The 23041-nt window shown below is 37.3% G+C and overlaps 1 protein-coding gene across 2 annotated transcripts in view; it reads left to right on the forward strand.

Moving 5' to 3' along the window:
• Window positions 1-23041, forward strand: part of LOC139145370 (uncharacterized) — an 89145-nt gene that overhangs the window by 41081 nt on the left and 25023 nt on the right. For both annotated transcript variants that reach the window (XM_070716492.1, XM_070716493.1), the window contains exons 37-64: window positions 4323-4446; window positions 5112-5283; window positions 5908-6002; window positions 6290-6460; window positions 6846-7026; window positions 7494-7660; window positions 9798-9971; window positions 10310-10501; window positions 10993-11172; window positions 11547-11797; window positions 11972-12096; window positions 12319-12487; window positions 12697-12856; window positions 13018-13183; window positions 13368-13636; window positions 14036-14256; window positions 14455-14664; window positions 15100-15346; window positions 15758-15970; window positions 16467-16560; window positions 16756-17016; window positions 17394-17530; window positions 17917-18168; window positions 18897-19182; window positions 19464-19593; window positions 20180-20437; window positions 20952-21155; window positions 22646-22820. In XM_070716492.1, coding sequence (XP_070572593.1) covers window positions 4323-4446; window positions 5112-5283; window positions 5908-6002; window positions 6290-6460; window positions 6846-7026; window positions 7494-7660; window positions 9798-9971; window positions 10310-10501; window positions 10993-11172; window positions 11547-11797; window positions 11972-12096; window positions 12319-12487; window positions 12697-12856; window positions 13018-13183; window positions 13368-13636; window positions 14036-14256; window positions 14455-14664; window positions 15100-15346; window positions 15758-15970; window positions 16467-16560; window positions 16756-17016; window positions 17394-17530; window positions 17917-18168; window positions 18897-19182; window positions 19464-19593; window positions 20180-20437; window positions 20952-21155; window positions 22646-22820 — 5284 coding nt within the window. The remainder of the gene's footprint in view (window positions 1-4322; window positions 4447-5111; window positions 5284-5907; window positions 6003-6289; window positions 6461-6845; window positions 7027-7493; window positions 7661-9797; window positions 9972-10309; window positions 10502-10992; window positions 11173-11546; window positions 11798-11971; window positions 12097-12318; window positions 12488-12696; window positions 12857-13017; window positions 13184-13367; window positions 13637-14035; window positions 14257-14454; window positions 14665-15099; window positions 15347-15757; window positions 15971-16466; window positions 16561-16755; window positions 17017-17393; window positions 17531-17916; window positions 18169-18896; window positions 19183-19463; window positions 19594-20179; window positions 20438-20951; window positions 21156-22645; window positions 22821-23041) is intronic.

A 23041-nucleotide genomic window follows, 5' to 3' on the forward strand; every position in this document is an offset into this window, starting at 1 on the left:
CCTTCCTAAAGTCCGTGCACATACGATAACTGTGATCTGATTTGGGAACAAGTATGCACGGCGAACTCCAGTTACTTTTACTGGGTTCAATAAAGTCATTGTCCAGCAGGTATTTGACTTCTTCCTGGAGATATTTTGCTTTGTTGGATTCAGTCTGTATGGATGTTGTTTTGGCTGGAGGTGTGCCAACTTTGTAGACTCCAGCTTCTCCAGGATTTCTGAGTTCTGAAGCTTGACCGAGCCCAGCTTTGAGTTTAGAGTATTTTCACTCAAGTCAGTTTCAGTATCACTATCTTCATAATGGTTTGAACTGACTGCACTGACAGGCTGAGTTATAGTAGGATTATCCCTATCCAAATATGGCTTAAGCATATTTATGTGACATAGCTGTTTTTGTTTTCGCCTGTCAGGTGTTATTATGATGTAATTTAAATCACTCAATTTCTTATCGATTAGATATGGCCCAAAGTAACGAGCATGGAGTGGTTTGCCAGGAATTGGAAGTAGAACAAGAACTTTTTGACCTGGCTCAAACTTCCGTTTTGAGGTGCTTTTATCATATTTGATTTTCATTGACTGCTGAGATGACTCAAGATTTTCTCTGGCTAATTCACATGCTTTAGAGAGTTTCGTACGAAAATCTGACACATATTGCAAAATATTCAGACAATCATCATCGTCTGATAGGAATTTCTCTTTAACGAGCTTAAGTGGGCCACGGACTGTGTGTCCAAATACAAGCTCAAATGGGCTAAAACCAAGAGACTCTTGAATTGACTCTCTAACAGCAAAGAGCAAAAAATGAATTCCTTCATCCCACTGCTTCTCTGTGTCAAAACAGTAGGTCCTAATCATGTTTTTCAAAGTTTGATGAAATCGCTCAAGAGCACCCTGACTTTCTGGATGATAGGCGGATGACCTATACTGTTTAATGCCTAGCTGATCCATTACTTGTTGAAAAATTCCAGACATAAAGTTGGAGCCTTGATCGGACTGGACACATTTAGGGAGGCCAAATAAAGTGAAAAATTTGACTAAAGCTCTCACTATAGTCTTTGTCTTTATGTTTCTCAGTGGTATGGCTTCTGGGAACCGAGTTGATGTACACATAATTGTCAACATGTACTCATTTCCTGATCTTGTTTTTGGTAAGGGCCCAACACAGTCTATTAGAATCCTACTAAATGGTTCTTGAAATGCAGGAATTGGCTGTAAAGGGGCCTTTGGAATGGTCTGATTTGGCTTTCCTACCATTTGACATGTGTGACAAGTTTTACAGAAATGTGCTACATCCTGCCTGAGATTAGGCCAATAAAAGTGACTGAGAATTTTATGATAAGTTTTCCTGACTCCTAAGTGACCAGCCCAGGGCGTTTCATGGGCCAGGCGCAATATTTCAGCACGATAGGGCTTTGGAACCACAATTTGATGTTTTATAGCCCAATCGTCATCAACCAAAACATCTGGAGGTCTCCATTTACGCATGAGAATACCAGATTTTGTATAATAGGAAACAGAGCTATCTGAAGTTTTACCTTCATCATCTACCCTGTCAAACAAAGACAAAATATCTGGGTCTTTGTGTTGTTCTGCAATGAGATTTGATCTAGAAAATGTCTGACTTTGGTCAGCAGAAGTTTTACTGGAAGTTTCAAATCCACGAGGGATAACGGAATGATCCGTGTCAAACACCTGACTGAGAAAGGTGTCATTTAAGTCAACATCTGTGACATTATTTTTGAGAGTATTTGATTCTCAGAAGTTTTCTTTGACATGGCTCGAGTAATGGCACATGAAGGAAATAAATCGGGTATCTCTTGTTCAATTGGCTCTGGATCCTGATCTAAAGTAGGATTATCAGTCACAAGTGGATTAGTAATGACCTTGTCCCCAGCAAGGTCGTTTCCAAGAAGAAGGTGAATCCTTCAAAAGGCAAAAAAAGGCCTAATACCTAAAGCCACAGGTCCAGAAACAAAGTCCGAAGACAAATAGACATTATGGAGAGGAACAGGAATGTAGTCATTACAATCTACCCCCTTAATAAGAACTTTAGAACCTGAAAATGACTTTTCAGAAAACGGCAGGGTATCTGCCAACAAAAGAGACTGGGAAGCCCCGGTATCTCTTAAAATTTTGACAGGGGTAGCGGAAGAGAAATCACTAGAAAGTGATATAAAACCATTATGAATAAATGGCTCGAAAATACCCATAATGCTATCTTGAGAGAGAATTGACCTTGACCTCATTAATTGGGGATGAGAGGGGTTTAACCTCAGAAAATGTGTTGCACACATTATTAGACTCTAATTGAGTTGATGAAGAAATAAAGCCGGTGGCTTAGATCCACTTTGACCACTTTGACCTTCACGTTTTCTTTTCAATTTGAAACACTCTGACATTAAATGGCCGTCTTTCTTACAATAATTACAAGAAAGTGTACCAAACTGTTTGTCAGAAGGAGATTGAGACTTGGGATCTGATGATGTGGGAGTATTACTTGAACTCTGTGAACTGTTGTCATTTGATTTCCTACTGTCCTTTGAAAAATTCTTGGATGAAAAGGAGGAGTTAAATTTACCTGCATTGTTTCTGTATGAAAAGGACTGGGATGGTTTGCTGAGAAATGAAGATTTGTGGGTCAATGAATAATCATCGGCCAAACGTGCAGCAACCTCTAATGTATCTGCCTTTTGTTCATTGATAAACGTCTTGATGTCACTCCGGATGCACCTTTTAAATTCCTCAATCAAAACAAGTTGTCGTAATTTGTCATAATTCTGACTAACCTTTTCAGAAGAACACCAACGATCAAACAGTTGTTCTTTTGTTCGAGCAAATTCAACATAAGTTTGATCTTTTACCTTCTCACAATCCCTAAATTTCTGACGGTAAGCTTCAGGCACCAATTCATAGCCCTTGAGAATTAATTCCTTCACAGAATCATAATCTGAAGCCTGCTCTACTGACAACTGAATGTAAATTTCTCTGGCTTTACCCACCAAAGCACTCTGCAAAAGCATAGACCAGGACTCCTTAGGCCAACTCAGACTCTGAGCAATTTTCTCAAAATGAAGGAAATATTTATCAACATCCTTTTCTTGGAAAGGGGGAACTAACCTGAAATGCTTAGTGATGTCAAACTTGTCTGAAGGGAAGAATTTTCCTGACTGTCCAAGCTCCAAACGTTTCATTTCTAATCTTTCCTGCCTATCTTTCTCTCTCTGTCTTTCTTCCATTTCTAATTGCATTTGTATTTTTTCTTTTTCTAATGCCTGTCTCTCTTTTTCCATTTGTAATTCTAGTTTCTTGATCTCCAAATTTGTCTGCAATTCTAATTCTAATTTTCTGAGTTCAGAGGTAGACTCGGGCTCATAATCTTTCAGGGTGGATTCCTCAAATTGGCCTAAATCAACTAGATGTTTGGCAATACGGTACTGTATTTCCCTCTTGCGCATAGATCTTTTGACTTCTACTTTAAGGAAATTGGCCAGTGCAATGAGGTCGTCTTTTCTGAGGGAATCAAATGTGTCCTGATCAAGGTCATCCATTTCCTCTGGTTTAAATTCCGCCATGATTAAATTTCGCTGAGTTCACAGAATACTGTAGTTTTTAAAAAAGGCAGGCAAAATGTTGTCAAACGGCTCAAAATATTCGTATCCCGGACAAGCCCCCAATTTGTTACGTGCAGAGAAAACGAACAAAAGGGTGAACTCAGCAGTTTCCGTTTAAACAAAATTTATTACGAAAACAAAACTAATTGCTAAGTTAGGGACAGAGTACAAGCTTTAAAAGTGTACAGACTACTTATCTCAGCTGGGACGGCAAAGCTCCAGTCTCAGAGTTGTAACAGTCAGTTGGATGAATGAACAGTCCTTTGGCTTGCAGGCTTGAAGCTGCACAAAGTCCACAGTATAAATCCAGCGTTGGCAGTGAAGGTCTTGAAAAGTCTTGAGAATGACTACTGCTGGAGTTTAGTAACACACAAGAGACACGATCCCAAAAGTCTGACTGGAAGCTGTGCACGTCCCTTTTATAAAGGCATGTAAGAACAATCTAGAACTTTATTGACATGCTAATTACTGTTCTAAAATTATCTCCCTTACACAACTAATCAACTTTCCAGAACATTCCAAACATGACTAATTGAATTCAAGGTTGTGAGGTCATCAAGGGCAGTGACCTTGGGAATGTTCTAGACTAATTGAACTCAGGTCATGATGAGTGTGGGGGAAATGACCTACATAACAACGGTACTTCAGCGCATAGATCATAAAAACTTATGTCTCCCTCTAATATTCCTTTACACCAATTCTCTACTTCAGAATGGATATTTCTACAATTTTGAACGTCTTGGTGTCGGCCATGCTGTTGAGTTTAGACATGATGATGTTGGACTGAGACACAATGATTTGCACTTTTTTAATCTCCATCTCAACAACACACTTGGTGAGTAACATTTAGATGCGAATCAACAATACATGTATTACTTGCAACCCCCCAAAAAGTGGCTTTTGTTTGCATCAATCTTATCTCTGTAGCAGCAAGCAAATCTTGCAAATTAGAGGCAACACACTGGAAGTTTGGCTCCATAGATTTCACAGAATAGTTTGTCCTGTGGTACATATACCAGTCGTCAAAAGTTCATGATCAGTTTTTCCTCCAGCTGCTATGCCAAAAACCATTTTACTCCAGTCCCATCTTTTTGCCACAAAAGACCAGTCTGATTTAAATATTGGGTGAATGAGTTGATAATCCTGTCACCATCCCTATCCCACAAATCATTTCTGGTTTAACTACTATTATATGCAATTGAAGCACAGACTTATTCATGATTGTGAAAAGATTCGCCCTGTTAATGCAAAATTCTTGTGCAAATCTTGGCAAAGCAGCCTCAATTTGCAGATAGAGGTAAATGAAACCAAGGGAACAACTTTCAGTTTGTGATCAACCTTAGTGTGTATAGTGGCCAAAATAAACCTTAGCCTCTGTGTACGGTATACAGTGGCCAAAAAATCAGTAAGACACTCAATAGTAACAAATGGCATAATATATTATCCAAGATGCACTCTTCAATTATCTAACAATGACTGTAAAAATCTCATCCTGAATAGGTTTCAGCAATATCATATCATCAGAAGGGATCATCAGTGACTTTGTACCGCCGGAACCAGGACCAATTGACAATGCAGAAATTGATGAGGTCTTTCATGAGACGTGCACTGAATACGTACCTGATGAATGGGAGAATAGGTGTGTTGAAGAAACACCACTGCCAAATCACAGGTGAGTGATCAACTTGTTAAAACGTAGCTTCAAAAATCCTGGATAATTGAAAAACTGCTCATACACCATTTCCACAGTAAATGGGTACTAAAATACCTCTAAACAAAGACTTATTGCCAGACTCAACAAGGGTTCTGTAGAACAACTTGTAACTTACAGACTTTCCACACTTGTCATCATGTTCAATATGCATTGTGCTTTTTGTGTACAGTGTTCTGCTGTGCAATCAAATACTGCTACATGCACATAAAACGCTATTTCATTTGTTGTGCAGCCACATGTGGTATGTAAACCTCTCACTGGGATAACAAATAAGACTGACACACAACCAATCACTTTCCAAATATTAATGTTGACACTTTTCAAGTAATGTATGACAGAGTGTTTTCAAATCCTCTTCAATCTTTCTGAAATATAGCTGCTGTACAATCTAGAGTAAAATTAAATGTTTGATTTCTTTTTCCAATATCATATTTGACATGCAAATCCAACTAGCACTAGTGACCAATTAGATGCTCTTCAATAACAAGCTGCATCATCACTCTTCTTCAATTTCCCTGTGAATTCACATTGACAGTTTACTGAAAGTTTAACATTATTTCTTATGCTCATCTCTACCAAAAGGTCAATCATTGATGGACCTGGTTCTCATTGTGTCTTCAATGGACATGAACCACTGCATGATATGCTGTACACCAGGGCCAATAAGTATGTTTCAGGTGAGAGTCACTTCATACAACTCTAATGTTGTACATTTGAGTGAAATTTCTAGTGCTTGCGTGACTTTTTATGTTTTTTGTCATATAGTTTCTCCCAATGCAAGTGTGTGATTAAGAATTTCCTGCAAAGTTTACCATTCATCAACAAACAAAGCAAAATTTTCTGCTCTTCATAATTTTATTACTAGAAACTGGGTGAGATTATAATTTGTATTTTGTCTATTCACAGTTTAATGAATTCTTATAATGAATATAATATATTTCATAAAACACTTACTCTTTTCTAGCCAATTGGGATGGTTTCCGTGACAATGAGACTGACATCTTTGGCTACACCTGGACAGTTGGGTTAACACCATGTGAGGATGATGTGCACCCACACAAAGATCCACACTCACATCTCTTTGATGAAACTGAATGGACTCACACTGGAATTGCTCAGCCTCTCAATCTGGATGGTAAGTTGTGAAGCTGGATCAGAAAGTAAATGCAGAATGCTGTGTTTCAAAGAAATTTGTGAGAGCGAAATCCACCTGCAGTGTAAAAATCACTTTAGCCGCAGAATTTCACAATTTCAATGTCAAAATTGGCCCTATTTGAAGAATAAATGATTTTTTGCAAACATGGTAACATAAATATTGATGTACACATTCATATATTAGGGTGATTTTGATCAATGGGCTTATTTGCAATTTTGCCATAAGATGAATTCTAGTTTTGAGTTTAGGTACATCCATGAAATCTCTATCCATCACATTTGTCAATCCTGTCTTGTGGACATTTTAATATTTTACCTAGCATTGGCTTTCAACTCATTTGTTGACAATTATGCACTCTCTGCAGATGGCTCCTACCATGTGAGTGTGAGAGCCCTCAACAAAGTGGAGTTTGGAGGACCCTTAGCAACAACAGTGTGTCACAGCACTCCATACATCATTGACAATTCTCCACCCCTGGTCCATCACATACGGCTTGTAGATTATGATGAAGTTGCATGTGTCATCATCGCTGAATATGATGTCAGGTTTGTATTTCTTAAATTGATGTCGTTTTTGTTTACTTCTGTTGTGTTTGTTTGTTATCAAGCTGTGATGTCATAGATTGTACAGTTCCTGCAATAGTTTTCCCTCTTGTCTGTTCTCTCCTGTGTTACAGGTATACAGTCACCTGTAATCTAAATATGCCTATATAAGGTCAATGGGGTGTTCCTTTTATTCAAAATGCCCATATGAGGGCGCTGTTTTTTTAAAAAAACTGCCATCTACTTAAAATTTGTGATTGGTTAGATTTTCTCTTTCCATGGTAATTGTGGCAAAATTGGAACAGGTGACAGTATATCTTTAAACGCTAATATTTCAGTGCCAACAATGACTGTTTCTTCTAGAAAGAGTAGTTGATTCAACCCTAGTTCTGTTGTTCTTGAAGTTTTCCTGCTTGAGTAGACCACTTGAAACATTAGGATACTCATGTGTTATGTTCTCAACATTTCAGTGACCCCCAGTCTGGCATTAGGGAGATTGACTTTGGTCTTGGCAAGAGCAGTCGTGATGTTTACCTGTTAGGATGGCAGAGACATGATAATACAACACACGTCAAGGTAGATTTCTGTATTCCAGATGGTACACCGGCATGGATCAAAGTCAGAGCCATTAACAATGGTAAGTCATTCTGTAGATACACATATGTCACCTGATCAAAAAATTTATAAATTGTGATAATAATGAACATTTCCAAGTTCTTCCGTTGTGATGAAAAATTTGTGAAAATCTGAAAAATCAATGAAGGATCACTGTTTACATGTGTGCTTTCACTTATAAAGAGCAAATCTGATGATCTCACATGAACAAACAAGCATATTGTATGCTAGGAAATGTTTTCCCATCACTCACCACAATAGGTTAAACCCAGATTTTGAATGGACCATGGTACAAACAAAGCTACGTACACAAGAACTTTGTATATTTCCAAAGGTACTTGTACACATGGGTTTGTCGATACCATCATCACGTGCGCTCTGGGGTGTACTGAGTCTGCAAGACAACGCACATCCTTTTTATTAGCTCACATTTGGTTATACCAATGTGAGTTTATCGTATAGGCTGAAGTCGATGGCGTCTGTATGTATGTGTGTATGGATGTATGTATGTATGTATGTATGTATGTATGTATGTATGTATGTATGTATGTACGTACAGTATGTCCGTCAACATCAAAAACATGCAAACCGCTGCACGTTTCAGCTTGATATTTGGTGTGTGGATGCATCCTGGGCTATAGATGGGATTTTGTTCAAATGAAGTCTGCATTGCCAAAATTATGCAAATGAGCTTACAAAATGTGAAAATGGTTAAGAATAAATAACTCAAGAACTGCTTTTTTGATTGCTTTGAAAATTTGTGTGCAAGTACCTTAGGTGAACCTTATACAGTTTTATGAATATTGTGAAGATATCCTTAATTTTGTATTTTTACTGAATTTTTTTGTGATTTTTCCCATTTTCAGTAAAAATTCTTCTTCTCTGAAACCGCCAACCCAATCGCTCTGAAATTTTGGTTGTCTCTTCACAAGGGTGTTACTCTTCTAATTTGTTGAAATTATGACAAAATTGGGAAAATTACTATTTTTAAGCAATTTGTCATTTTTGGTCAAAAAATCTTAAACAGTATTTCCTTTTTAAAACCCCTGGACAGACAGCTTTCATATTTGGTACGCAGACGTACAGAGATGACAATAGTTAGATATGTGGAAATTGTCCTGAAATATAAAAATTTGTATTTTTAAGACAATATTGTCATTTTTGGTCAAGAAAACTTTATCTCAAAGTTACTTGTTTGATAGCTTTGTAATTTGGTATGAAGTCCCTTGTTTGATAGCTTTGTAATTTGGTATAAAGTCCTGAAAGATGTTATTAGATAAATTTTCTGCTCAAAGTGTTGGGAAACCCCAAAATTTGTTTATTTTAGGTAATTTTCTCAGTTTGTGACCTTAAATGACCTACACCAACCCAGGATATGTTGTGAGACAATTTTGAAGGCTGTGAACATCATGTTGTCATATTTGGTATCAATTTGTAGGAAAATTTGATGCAGAAAACAAAGCTGAGGTGAATTTTTTCATTTTGGACCAATTTTTGCAACTTTTCTATGTAAGACATACAAGAACTGATGAGAAATTTGGATCCAGGATAATTCCAGATGTTGTAATCACCGCCCACAGTGGAAGGCATTTCACTATCTGTAACTAACTTAAGTGCTGTTTACATTAGAATGATAACACTCATGGCATTAATTAAAAAATCTCCAAGGTTGTAAATGTACTTCCTGTCATTTGGTCTTATGTAATACCAAGGGGTGGAACATTTGATATTCAGGAGGGGGTAGGGTCTAGAAGATTGATGATGTAGCATTGCTTTTTTACCAGATCCCTTGTGCATTTTTTGCCCACTCCCACCTTTTCTTTTTATCAAGCCTTCTCTGTTTTTTGTTGTTGACATTTGCTCCCATTGCTATAGAAGTTGATATGCATGTTCCTAAAGATGACCTCCAGTACCTAAGTTGGAGACTTATTTGCTTTTGTGGTTCTTGTTTTTCCTGGTTTAAATATTCCTCGAATGGACCAATTCAAACCGAATGTGAGCACATAGTGTCCTTGACGGTATTTTTCCAGAGTAGAACCATAAAAATGAATGTATAGATTATCAGTAACTTTGAGGGTGTAAATAATGGTACCTTTTCTGCTTTCTGTTTCTTAGCTTGTCTCACACTTACATACTTTTTTGTTCTCCAATTGTTTCAGTTGATTTACGTACCATAGGGCATTCTGATTTCCCAATCATCGTTGACACCAGTCCTCCCATTGCTGGTGATGTCTTTGATGGTCCAGATCATGGAATCGACATCGATTTCCAGTCTTCGTCCAACAGAATCTGTGCCAACTGGCAGAACTTCTTTGATCCAGAAAGTGGAATCAGTAAGTTGTGTAACCCATTATTATGTTGCATTACTCAGTGATGATGAAATTTTATTGTGCAAGTGGGGGAAATTGTGACCGTCATTTGCTGAGAACACTACATTCATGACAGTTTTGTTGTATGCCTAGATCAAGTGTGGTTAACTTTATGCTGGTATATGGATGGGTAGTCTTCTTAATCACAAGCTTCAATCATATTTGCAAATTGACATATTTCATTTTCAAATGGTCATTTCTGAACCTGAAATATCCTGTCAAAGTGACTGTATTCTGTCTGTTCAACAGAATTCATCACTTTTAATTTGTATAATAATTTTTTTTTCGTGTTCAATTGACAGGCAAATACATCTGGGGAGTTGGAACAGCACCGCACCTTGATGACATTGTCAGCTTCCATGATGTTGATCACACAGAAAGTTTTGGTTGCCGTGACGATGTGAATCTTACACACAACACCATGTACTACTCCACACTGTTTGCGTTCAATGCTGGACACAAGAGACTCAATACATCTGTTGTATCAGATGGAGGTAAGTGTTTTCTCTATGTGAGTTGTCAAATATTCTTCATCCTTTTCATTGTAAGGGGAGCTGTAATTGTCTAATAGGTCTTATCATTGTCTTGTCCATCAATTGCATATTTCAGTGTATTAAAAGTGCTCTGGAACTCTCTCCATAAATTTACATAATGTTATAGATAGTCCAATCCTCAGTCAGAAGGATATTAAGCCTCCTAATCGTAGACTTGGGATTTCACTGCAATTGCATAATTTGAATTTCCAGAAAGAAGATGTAGACTTCACCATTTGCATCGTTGATGGAAATGTTAATATTAGAAGTTTTACCAACGAACTGATTTTATAATATATATAGAATAATGATTAGTGTATGTGTTGGCATTGAATGGACATTGATTAGTGTATGTGTTGGCATTGGAATCTTTATCAACTCAGATCAACTGCATTCAAGCATTGTGTTTAGCATATCATCAATTGTACACTTTGGTATTCTTGTCTCTGCAGTTCTGTTTGATGCAACAGCACCAGTAGAAGGTGAGCTGAGAGATGGATTGGATCCATCAGTTGATATGAAGTATTCATCAGAGACAGCTACAGTGTCTGCTAACTGGAATGGTTACACCGATCCAGAGTCTGGTATACTCCAGTATGATGTCAGTATCTACAGACAATCTGCTCAACAAGGTTAGCTAACGTTAGGTCATTGATTGTGCCATAATTTCAAGAATTTCCAATGGTCTTTCCCATGTTTCAATTGCCATGTTAAGATATGATTCAATTTTATTCATTCGGTATTTTTTGTTCAAACTGGCCAACTTTTATTTGAAACAATTTGTCCTGCCCACATGGTGTGAAAATATTTTTGTAGATAGTGTTGAAAGTTGTCAACTTCTTTGAAAACAACATATCTAGCCCAAATTGTGTGAAAATTGTATATTTGATACAGTAACATTCTTACAGGGTTTTAACTATTAGCCTATCTTTGCAAAAGGAAAACCACCAGTCAGCATTTTCTACATGTAGAGTCAGACTGTAATTTGATGTATTTTTACATTTAGATGTTGCCACAGAAAACAGAACTACAGAACTGATCCACGAGGCAGAGTCTGTGTCAGCAGACACTAGTTTTATCGACTGGCATCATTTCCATCTACGTCATGGGGACTCCGTCTATGTCAAGTTGGATGCCATCAATCAGGCAGAGAGTTCCACAATCACAATGTCTGATGGCTTTGTCATTGACACTACCAACCCTGTTGTACATTTCTTGGGTGATGGTACCGTTCAGGGAGAGGACAGGCAATACTCTGTAAGTACACAAACTTTTGACAGAATATTCAAGCACCAGTGACAAATTTTCAGTTCCTAGCTCTAAAATAAATTTTTTTTTATGCCACAGGAAATGCAGTGTAGTCTGGTATTTTTTATCATATGTATCGTTATTTTTCTAACTCTCCACTTTTGCAATGTTTTACTCAATTAGTCCAGCACATCTCAACTATCTGCCAACTGGGACTTTGAAGATCCGGAGTCTGGTATTGAATACTACGGAGTAGCTATATATGAAACCCATGGTGGAACTAGAAGGCAGATTCAGCCACAGGACAGGTAAAGGTCACCCATAGGCTTCTCCAACAGATGTGTGTTGATTTGTCAGTCACATATACTGCTTTAGTGTGTGTTGTAATGTCTTTTATTTAGACGCATTGCAGGTTCTTGTCGATTCTGTGATGATTTCCTACAAACAGCTGGACACATAATGCTTGACTCACCTTCTGACCTGTACAGTAACAAGCACAATCTTACTGGACCGTTTCATCTTGCTTGCAGGAATGAGTGGTTCACAGTCCCAAGCGGTACCTCAGTGTGGATGTCAGAAGATAATTTATCCCTTCAGATTGGCGGACATTACAGTATCAGAGTATCAGCTGTCAATGGTGCTGGATTAACTACAGTACATGATACAGATGGTGTTATTATTGATCCGACGCCACCTGTGGTAAGATCAAATGCATACTCCACTTACCCTGGATACTTAAATCACTAGTGGCAGCTCACCATGTTTTGAATTAAACAATATCTCATCCGCTCATTTATGGATGTTAGGCTATAGAATGCCATCCTGATGGAGCCTGTACTCATCTGACTTTTATCCTGTCCACACTGTGCTTCTGAAATTATTAATGTCTTATGTCTTGTTTACAACAGATGAGGTCTGTGTATGTTGGTGTCCTGGCTGGTGAAAGTGAGGAAATATTTGATGGTTTTGTCCTGACAACTGATGAGAATGGTATCCTAGCAACATGGTCAGCAACTGATCCAGAGAGTGGTATACTGGCATACTGGGTTGCTGTGGGAACCACTCCAGGTAAAGGAAATATATTATATTGTTATCGCTAATTAACTGTCATTGTATCTTATCCAACCAAGTGTTGAATCACTGTGATAGAACGATGATATTTGCGTTGAATTTTGTGAAGATATGGAATGGTGTAGATATGTCAAAACTTCTAATGATGTGCATTGTAGGTGGAACAGAGATCAGTGACTATCGTAGCATGGGTGTGAAGAAAGATGGATACATTGATGATTTAGAACTACAACTCTATGATGATGCAAGCCAGCAACCTATCTACTATGTCAGTGTCAAGGCACAGAATGGAGCTGGTGATTTCTCAACACCTAAAATCTCAAGGTAAGATCACTAAGGCTTCTATATCTAGGAAATTTAAGCTTTAGTTTGATCCAGTTATGTCATGTGACAAATCTGTTAAATATTCATCCCTGGAAGATTTCAATATTCACTTGGTAGGGTGAGTTAGCTGATGTGCCATCTGTATCGAGAAAATAATATTTTGTTGTTCTTTTCCTGCTCTCAGTCCAATCAAAGTCTTACAAGGTGACATTGCTGGTATTGTGGATGATGGTCCAGACACAGACATCATTGATTCTAACACAATCAGTGTTGATGTTGAATACCAGAAAGAAGATGGAGTTGTAACTGCACAGTTCCATGGATTTGAAAGTCAGATTAATGGTATCGTACATTATGAGTGGGCTGTTGGTACAGAACCAAGGAAAGATGATGTACAGCCATTTAGCAGTGCAGGAATCGTTGTCTCTGATCAACATGACAACCCAGGAGAAGGTATTAGAACCATGCAACTTATCAACTTTTTTCAGTGAAAGTGACAGTATTTGTAAAATATAATACAATATGATAAATGTGCTGTACTGTATGAAAAGAAGTAGATTCCATTTTTTCCATGATTTGTATAATTTTTATCAAATCAGTGTCATAGAGAAGATAACATTTTATTAACATCATGTTATGTATTCTACTGGAGGCCATTGAACATTGTTTTAGTTAATATTTATGTTAGTGAAGGGTTCAGAAAGTTTAGATTTGCTGCTTAAAAGAAATTGAACTCATTTGGAATTGAAACAGTGGGAATCTCATTACATACAATTTTCCCATGGTCCTATCATCAAATTTCTTGTGCGCTGTCTAATGATTTCTCCTACTGCATTCAAAACATTTACACAGGTCTGAGTGGTTCTGGGCAAGCTCAGTCACCTTTGACCCTAGAAAGTGGCATCACCTACTACAGTTCAGTGAGAGCCATCACTGGTGCTGATGATGTCCTTGATTCTGTATCTGATGGCTTTACTGTGGATTTGACAGCACCAGTCATTACCATCAACAGTTTAGGAGTTTTCTCAAACAATGCAACTGTCAGTTTGGATGTCAACTCTGCTCATTATCAGGTAAATATTACAAACTGAATTGATATGAACTCAATATGACATACTACAAGTAGTACACTTAATACTACTATCCTTTGGCATTCTAAATTACTCTAATGCGACTGAACAAATTCTTATTTAGTTCTGAGTAAAACGATATTGAACAATTTCAAATGTTGCTCAAAATATTTCATCATTGCTTAATTTGTGTTTTTGCAGGAGTCTGTTGACTCTTTGTCTGCAGAATGGAGCATTGTAGATAAGGAGAGTAGAATCCAGAATTCCAGTTTCTCTTATGGTAGTTTCCCAGGCGCCTCTGATATCTATGACATCACTGATGTCACTGATAGCTTCAGTATTGCCAATGGTCTTGTCAAACCAGTGGCAAACGGCAAACCAAATATCTTGACACTGAAATCTCGGAATGAGGTAGGAGGTTGTCTTTCTTGCGTCAACTTATATTTTGATCAATGTCTCATTTGAGTGCATGACATCTCAAAATTTGAGAAATTCACATTCAAAATTATCTAGAATAGTAAGTTTAAGTGTAACATTTCACAATTAAAAATCATTTTGTATTCAGAATATAGATGGGCGTAGAACAGATGACATACCAAATCAAGTGAAAACTCATGGAAGACAGACCGCAAGTTTATCAACTTGGCATACTTTCAACAAAATTCAGTCTGTTAATTATTGTCTGAAACTCCTTGCTAGACTAGGTTTATAATACTTTAAACATAACAGACTGCTCTACAGTGTCTACAAAATATAAAAAATAGGACTGAATGTCTGAAAATTAATAACAGCAGCTTGATGTATTGTAATTTAGTTTTTTTGACCACTATTAATTGTATTTCCCAGGTTGGACTTGAGAGTCAGTCAATATCTGGCAGTGTGACTGTTGACATCACACCACCTGTGTCAGGAGTTGTAAATTGTCCAGAATACAGTGCAGCCATTGATGAACTGTCATGCAGTTGGAGTGATTTCTATGACAGTGAAAGTAACATCGCTTACTATGAACTTGGCATTGGCACTACAGAGGGTGATGACTCCTTGTTTCCTTTTGTGAGGCTTTCTGCTGACACAACCAGTTACAGAGCTAGAGGTTTGTCTTTTCTGCTGGATTTCTGTTGTCCTCCACGAAGTGAGATTCACAATCATGGAGAAATTAAAGAGAAAAGTATTTGGAATATGCTGACCTGTTAATGCTCTGTGATTATCACACCGATACTATGACCGGAAATCACTGAGCAGTCATTAAAGTTTGATGTAAGAAATAACCTGTATTGATATCATCACAGGACTAAACATGAATTGATGTACTTTTCTGACATAAGGAAACATCCTCAATATGTGTGTACAACTTTCAAAAATTTGAAATTAAAATCCAGAGGTTTAGAAAGAAAAGGCAAAGTGTAAACTAAGGGACAGAAAATAAAAAGTAAGAAAGAAATGAAAAAACGCTAAAAGTTTTGCTTAAAAATTTGCTGTTTATTTCTATTTATTACACAACCAGATTTACAAAATGGTGGACTGCAACATCATGGCAGATACTTCACAACAGTGATAGCATACAATGCTGTTGGTTTGCAAGGCAGGGCATTCTCTTCTCCAATAATTGTTGATGGCACACCGCCAGTAGCTGGGAAGGTAGTAGAGCTTACTGGTGTTGATCAAGTTGATGTGGGTGAAGATGTTGATTCACCAACAATGTGTAACTCAGAGGAGGGTAAGTATGTTAGTAGGAGTATTATTATGGGATGGCTGTCATTTGTGTGTTTTCCATATGATACATGCAAACTATTCAATTTCATGCAAACATCACCAATATCACTATGTTATCTAAAATCAAGTAGTACGAAAATCAGGGTGAATTTGATGTACACTTAAGTTAGCCGTTTCACATAATTTCAAATAGATAGTGTCACATTTCAAAAATTCCAATATTTTTCATTTCATTATTTTCTGTTTCTAATTTTGCTACACCAGACCTGACTTTTTTGGAGAAAATGTTCTTTCAGTATTGCATTTACTACTTTATGTCTAACTTCAACATCTGTAACTTATTGAATAAAGTTTTCTGCAGATGATATTGCCTGTACATTTTCTGCATATACCAATGGTTTCCTTGCTACACCACAAGATACAAATACTAAGTAGATTATTCAAAGGCACTGACTGTTTGCATGCGTTGAACTGATATTTATTTGTTCACCGTTACACAGATTGTGACATGCTTGATGTAGTGTGTCAGATATCACTGACACAGATGTCTGTATCCTGGCAACCATTCACAGATCCAGATACACCCATCACTAGGTAAGATCACATTTATGTTGATATTAGACTTGCCGTCATTGGTGAATGTCACCAAATTACTTTGAGATAGAGTTTCCTGGGTGGATCATTCTATGACAAGATAGAATTAGCACAATTTGAACTCCAGCAGTATTTTTCCTAAATTAACTGAGATTTTTGTTGACATTTTGTGTCATTTATTCTTTTTCCTTACAGATACCAGGTGGCAATAGGCACAGCGCCAGGTGGCTCTCAGATACAAGATTTCAAAGATGTACCCGTTGATTCCACCTACCACGTCTTCCAAGGTTTGGACCTGAGTTCTGTAAGGATTGCCTACGTGACTGTGACAGGGAGCAATGCAGCTGGATTGACAGCCACTGCTGTATCTAACGGTGTGTTTATCAGTAGAATCAGTCAGGGACTGCAGCCCCTGGGAAGTAACTATGTTTGGGATGGCGACAGTAATCAAGATCTGTAAGTTGAATTTCACATTCATTTACAAAATGAACAATTCAGATTACTTATCAAGGAAACCTCTTTTTGTTTCAAAGTAGGCTTTTTATGAGGTGATATGCAAATATTGCAAATGGTGCTCATGGAATTTTCAAGTTAAGTGATATTTTTGACTTGAGTTTGCAACATGCGGGAAATGTAGTTACTTGTAAAATTGTAATCTTGTAAAAGGAATACAAGCAAAAAATGATTGTATATATACCAAAGTTAACAACTCTCTCAGTAAATATGCATTGTATTTTGATAAATATTGAGAAATACAGCCAAGGAAACTATATTGAAGCATATCAGTGGTGAGTAAGTGTTTTTCAGTACATCTGTTTACAATTCTTCCCCAGTGACTATCAGGAAAGCAATGATGTAATCAGTGGTCGGTGGGACTTCAGTGGTGATCCATGTCCAATAAGTAAATACGAATGGTCTATCATGAGATTTGATGGTACTGTGGTGCAACCAATGGTAGAACTACCAGATGGTAGGTTTTTATATTGGCTTATGGTTTTGTCAAGTTTGGTAATGTGCTACGGAAATGAACCCTTTGTTTCGCATTTATGTAGTGTGCATTTATGTGAATGTGTACTGAAATATACCTAGTAACATGGTGAATTCTCTGACAGGTTATATAGTTTGGATGCGATGTCTTCTTCTTCTTTGCCGTTTGCAGCGATTCGTCAAGTCAATTTCTAAATATATCATAATCACAAGGAATATGAAAAAACTTCCTGAGATTTGTGAAAATCTTCAAGAGTCACTTTTGTATGATGCAAGTTCAATTGTTCAGTAACTTTTTAAAGATAACCCCTGTGAAATTTTAAAGCATACAGGATGTGTTTTTCAATCTGAATTACTTTTCTACTCCAGGTCAAAGCTTTGGAATGAATGATGAATTAACCCTCAGCGATGGAGAGACTTACTTCCTGGTCGTCCGGGCAACCAATCTCCTTGGTTACTCCACGTCTGTGAGATCAGATGGTATATCTATCAAGTTGGAACCATTACTTCCTGGACATGTTAGAGATGGTGATGTGATTGGCTTTGACATCAACTACCAGCCATCTGTGACTATGCTGTCAGCCAATTGGGATGGATTTGGATTTGAAGGCCTCACTCCAGGTGCGGATCCATTTTCTTTCTGCAGATCAAATAATTGTTTTTTTTAAGTGAAATTCAACAGTAATTGTAATTCAACATGTGAACAGTCTGTTTCAAAATGGTTTTTACCTGAAAGTTACAAGCAAGCTATCATGGCTTACCAAAGAAAACTGTTTCGTGCAAGCTGTCCAAAGCCAATAACTGCTGGTGAAGCATAACATTATGAAAATTTATGAGTTTTGAAAGAAAATATAAAAATCATAGTTATCAGTATTAATATTGGTAATTTTAATGCATATTCTGCAAACAAAGTACATTTTGTGTTTTTCAAAAACGTTGAGGGTACAGTCCTCAAGTCCTGTTCTTACAGTATTTCTTAATAGTGTTTTCCATTTACGTGAAGTATTTCCTTTGAAATTGCATTTGAAACTGATTAACCTTTTGAGCGCCAAAATCAATTTTAGTCACCTTCATAAAATATACCAGAGTCATTTTTCCCCAGAGTTTTGCCAAAATTTTAATAAAAAACTGTAGCCAATGAAATGTGATATCCATTTGGTGCAAAATTATCAAAAAATCACAGAAAAATTAAGAAAATTTAGTAAATTTTGCACTAGAATTTTGGTGGGAAAAATTACAGCATTCAAAGGGTTAAGAGCCCGAGTCTGCATTGAGTAAAATCTTCCCATCAGAAATCATATTGTAATTCCACCATACCCCGTTCACAAACTCTCTTTCAAAATTTCCAGGTGATACAAGAAACCGAGAACAGCAAGTGATATCTCACTATGAAGTAGCTGCAGGAACTGACAGAAGATATCCTACAACACGTACTGACATACATCCATTTGTTGATGTTGGTCTGAACAAATCACACACATTCACTGATCTACTTCTTACTCCGAGATCAGTGACTTACTATATAACAGTGAAAGCCTACAGTGTGTCCACTGCAATGGTAGAACAGAGTTCCAATGGAATTCAAGTTGGATATGGTGGAAAAGCTGTAGCATTAGGTGAAATAACAGTGCCCAGGTTGGTATTGATAGAGGCATAAATTGTATTTCACTGAATAGTGTAGAAATTATCAAAACATGAGAAATTCCAGTAGCTGGACAGTATATAGTCTTGACAGAATTGTTGTACAAGATTTGTGTTAAATTTTGTATTTAATTACTATTTGCAATAAAACTAAGTCATTAAAACTGACAGAACAGGTGATTCTTTGTATGTCTACTGATTCATATCAAAATTAATCAACTTCCAACACGGTGAGAATTTAATTATCATGGTTTCATTTGTTCTATGTCATCTAGATACGTCTCCTCAACCAGTGAAATGACGATATCTTGGACAGGATTTGAATTCACCATGCCAATCATGTTTTATCAGTGGGGACTTGGAACTCAAGAAGACAACCTAAACACACTGACATGCAGTCAGTTGGTAAGTTTTGCAGCCCATGCTTTGCTGTGTTGTGCAATTTCTGACAATGGTGTACTGGACACCTGCTGGTACCAACCAGTTACCAACCACCTTTACATATCCCATGATGCTTTGTGTTGTCAATGATTGAGAGTTCTAAAAATCCTTGTAACAATGATTGATATCTAGCAGGCTTCATGGGTTGCCAATCTTTCCTACGCACTGAAAGACACTGAAATCTTGTTGTTCAGGTTTATCTTGAAACTAGCAGATGGCAAACAGCTCTAGTTGCAAATGCAAGTCAACCTGAAGGGACAAAACATTCATGGAGTTCATGCAGAATATTAGGACCTTTTCCCTTGATTTTGCGTGTTTTAAACAGTAATTATTTTTCACTCAATAATGCAACTTTTGAGATTGATAACGTCTATATGGATGTGTACATGCAGTAATTCAACAGATTAATGCAAATAATTGTGAACAATGCTATTCCAAAATATGCTGGTATTGACAAAGCTATTGTATAAGAGACCTTAATTAAATATCATATGAAATCTTGAGGGTGTATAAAGAAATTTTAATGTTAAGACTCATTTTCACTTTTCAGCAAAATTTCAATAAAGATGGAGAAGTGAACGCCAATCCAGAATATTCACATTTGTTTGACAAACACAAACTGACAAACGTGAAGAAGGACACACTGGTAATTGCTGACAAACTTGACCTTACGGAAGGTCAATCCTACACAGTGGTTGTCATAGCAACAGATGAGGCAGCAGAATGCTCCCTGGCAACCGCATCCATTATTGTGGACACCACACCACCAAAGGAGGGAATTTTACAAATTGGTGCTTTCTGGAACACTGTAAGTATACTTCTGCTTTTGTGAAGTCTTATGTATAGGATTGCAATGGTTTCACATCATTCTTTACTTTGATAAGCATGCAATAAACAGAATGTCAGTGTAACTCCAACTCAGTTCAACTTTAAGTGGTATCTTTTCTCCACAGAACCCATCAGAGATGTTCAGTTATTCATTTTAGATCGGCAAACACCTCCTAAAACAGCATGTTGAAAGAAACATTCAATTAAGAATAAAACCATATAGTCAAAACCAACAAATGATACAGTATCAAAAAATGTAAAAACCCTGAAATTGGACATTTTTAAATAAACATTAAAAATGCTAGTAAAAGCAGTACCAGAATATATTTATCATGACGTTACAAAATGATGTCAACAGGAACTTACATGATGAGTCTATGAAGTCTGTCAACAAATGTATGACTTCAAGGAGAAAAGTAAATATTATATATGAATTGGATCTGTTGATGTTGCTGTGACCTGTTTAATTGTAATTTTCGTATCCCACAATGCAGAGTGTCATGTACAGTAAGAATACAGAGCAACTCACAGTATCCTGGCGAGGTTACCACGACGACATCAGTGGTATCAAACACCATGAGATTGCGTTATATGAAGGAAGTTCATGTCAAGATATCAGTGGGAACAATCTGATTCAAGATTTCATCCAAGTTTTGGCTAATGATACTTATTACACAATGTTGGACCTAGAGCTCAAGGTGAGTGTGAAATGGCTTGTACATCCACAGGCGCACGACGTCTTTTGAAATCACTTGTCTGTAATTTTAATGTTGAAACATGCATTTTATTAAAATCTGTGCAAACGGAAATCGTGCGGGCAGCTATTGAGACATACAGTGAACAGTGCCCCGTGCACGGCTGTGGCCGCTCAGCTCTACTGTTAACGTTACTAACTTTATAGAAACGGCGAATTTTAAAATCACTTGTCTACAATTTTAATGTTGAAATATGCATTTTATTGATAACTGTACGAACGGAAATCATGCAGGCAGCTTTTGAGACATACAGTGAGCAGCGCCCAAAACACGGCTGTGGCCGCGCGGCTGTCTTGTACACATTACTCTAAGGTACGAAACTATTTGGAAAATAATTTTTAAATTAGACAAAATTAACGGTTATTGGCCATCCTCGAGATTCAAACTTCAATTTAATCAAGGGAATACTTACACAAATCGATCGATCGGCTTCCTAACTTGTACAGTCAACATCGGCCCTATCTACGGCTGATAATTAGCGCAATGTTTTTTTACGGACAAGTCCCATGCCAGCGCCATTTTCAAAGTGTGCAGCTTGAAGTTGACGCATGCGCATACTTTCCTTTTAAACCAATACGTCATCGTTATTCGTACTGATATGGGAGCCTTCAAAATGGTGGTGTGACGGGAGTTGTCCGGAGGTAAAATTTAGCGACTTACCAGCAAATACATGGCCCGGTGCAGTTTTTGTGTTTCAAGAACCCAGTCGATCGATTTAGTACCACGCATGCGACAACACAGAGAAGTTTGAATCCCCAGGGTTGCCAACAACGTTTTATTTTACGGATTTTATTTAAATTATTTTCCCAATAGTATTGTACCTTTAGAGTAATGTGTACAAGATAGCCGAGCGGCCACAGCCGTGTTCTGGGCGCTGCTCACAGTATGTCTCAAAAGCTGTCCGCATGATTTCTGTTTGCACAGTTGTTAATAAAATGCAAGTTTCACCATTAAATTACAGACAAGTGATTTTAAAATTCGTCGTGCGCCTATGGTACATCCAGACATTTACTCACTGAGTGTTACATTAACACCTTAAACCACCATGGTTTGGCCCATAGCTATTGTTATCAATGATGAATGTGGACCTGTTTACAAAGAATTAGGATGAACAGGTTAACACATCATGTTGAAGATTTTTTATAGCATATCAATTTATTTCATATATTTCCACTATATCACAATGCTTTCTTCCACAAATGACAATTTGAATCAATATGCCTTTGCTTCAATACAGTTTCCTTTCCTTTAAAAAATACACAATACAAACTGTGAGTTATAGACAATTCTAATGACTTGAATGATTGAGTCAGTTGAAGCTTGCCTGACAGAAATTGCATCCCCTGCATATCTATTATCCTCAACTGTAGTTTTCTGCATCATAATGATTTCATTTCATTCAGCTAACCTCTGATTTTGTCTTTGTGTTTCAGGTTGATGTTCCATACTATGTACATCTGAAGGTGACCAACAATGCTGACTTGTCAGTAACCACGGTATCTCCACCAGTATTGGTAGATTTAATGGACCCTGTCAGTGGCAGTGTCAAAGACGGTGACAACTACAAAACTGATAGAATGTATCAGAGTTCTACGTCTTCAATGCAAGGTATGATTTCCATTCAGTGCAGTGCCAAATGGGAAAACTCTGAGAAAAATGTCGTGAAGACATGAGAAACCTTAGTAACTCTCCAGTTGTGCAAATTGCATGATCTCTTCCAAGTGAGGATAGCCTGTTCAAGATGGAAGACAGAAAATGTTTACTTATACTGTTCACCCCCCACTCCCTGTAAGCAGGTCCCAAATCACTATTAATAACAATAGGTATGG

This window comes from Ptychodera flava, chromosome 12 (assembly GCF_041260155.1).
Source record: "Ptychodera flava strain L36383 chromosome 12, AS_Pfla_20210202, whole genome shotgun sequence".
Lineage (NCBI taxonomy): Eukaryota > Metazoa > Hemichordata > Enteropneusta > Ptychoderidae > Ptychodera > Ptychodera flava.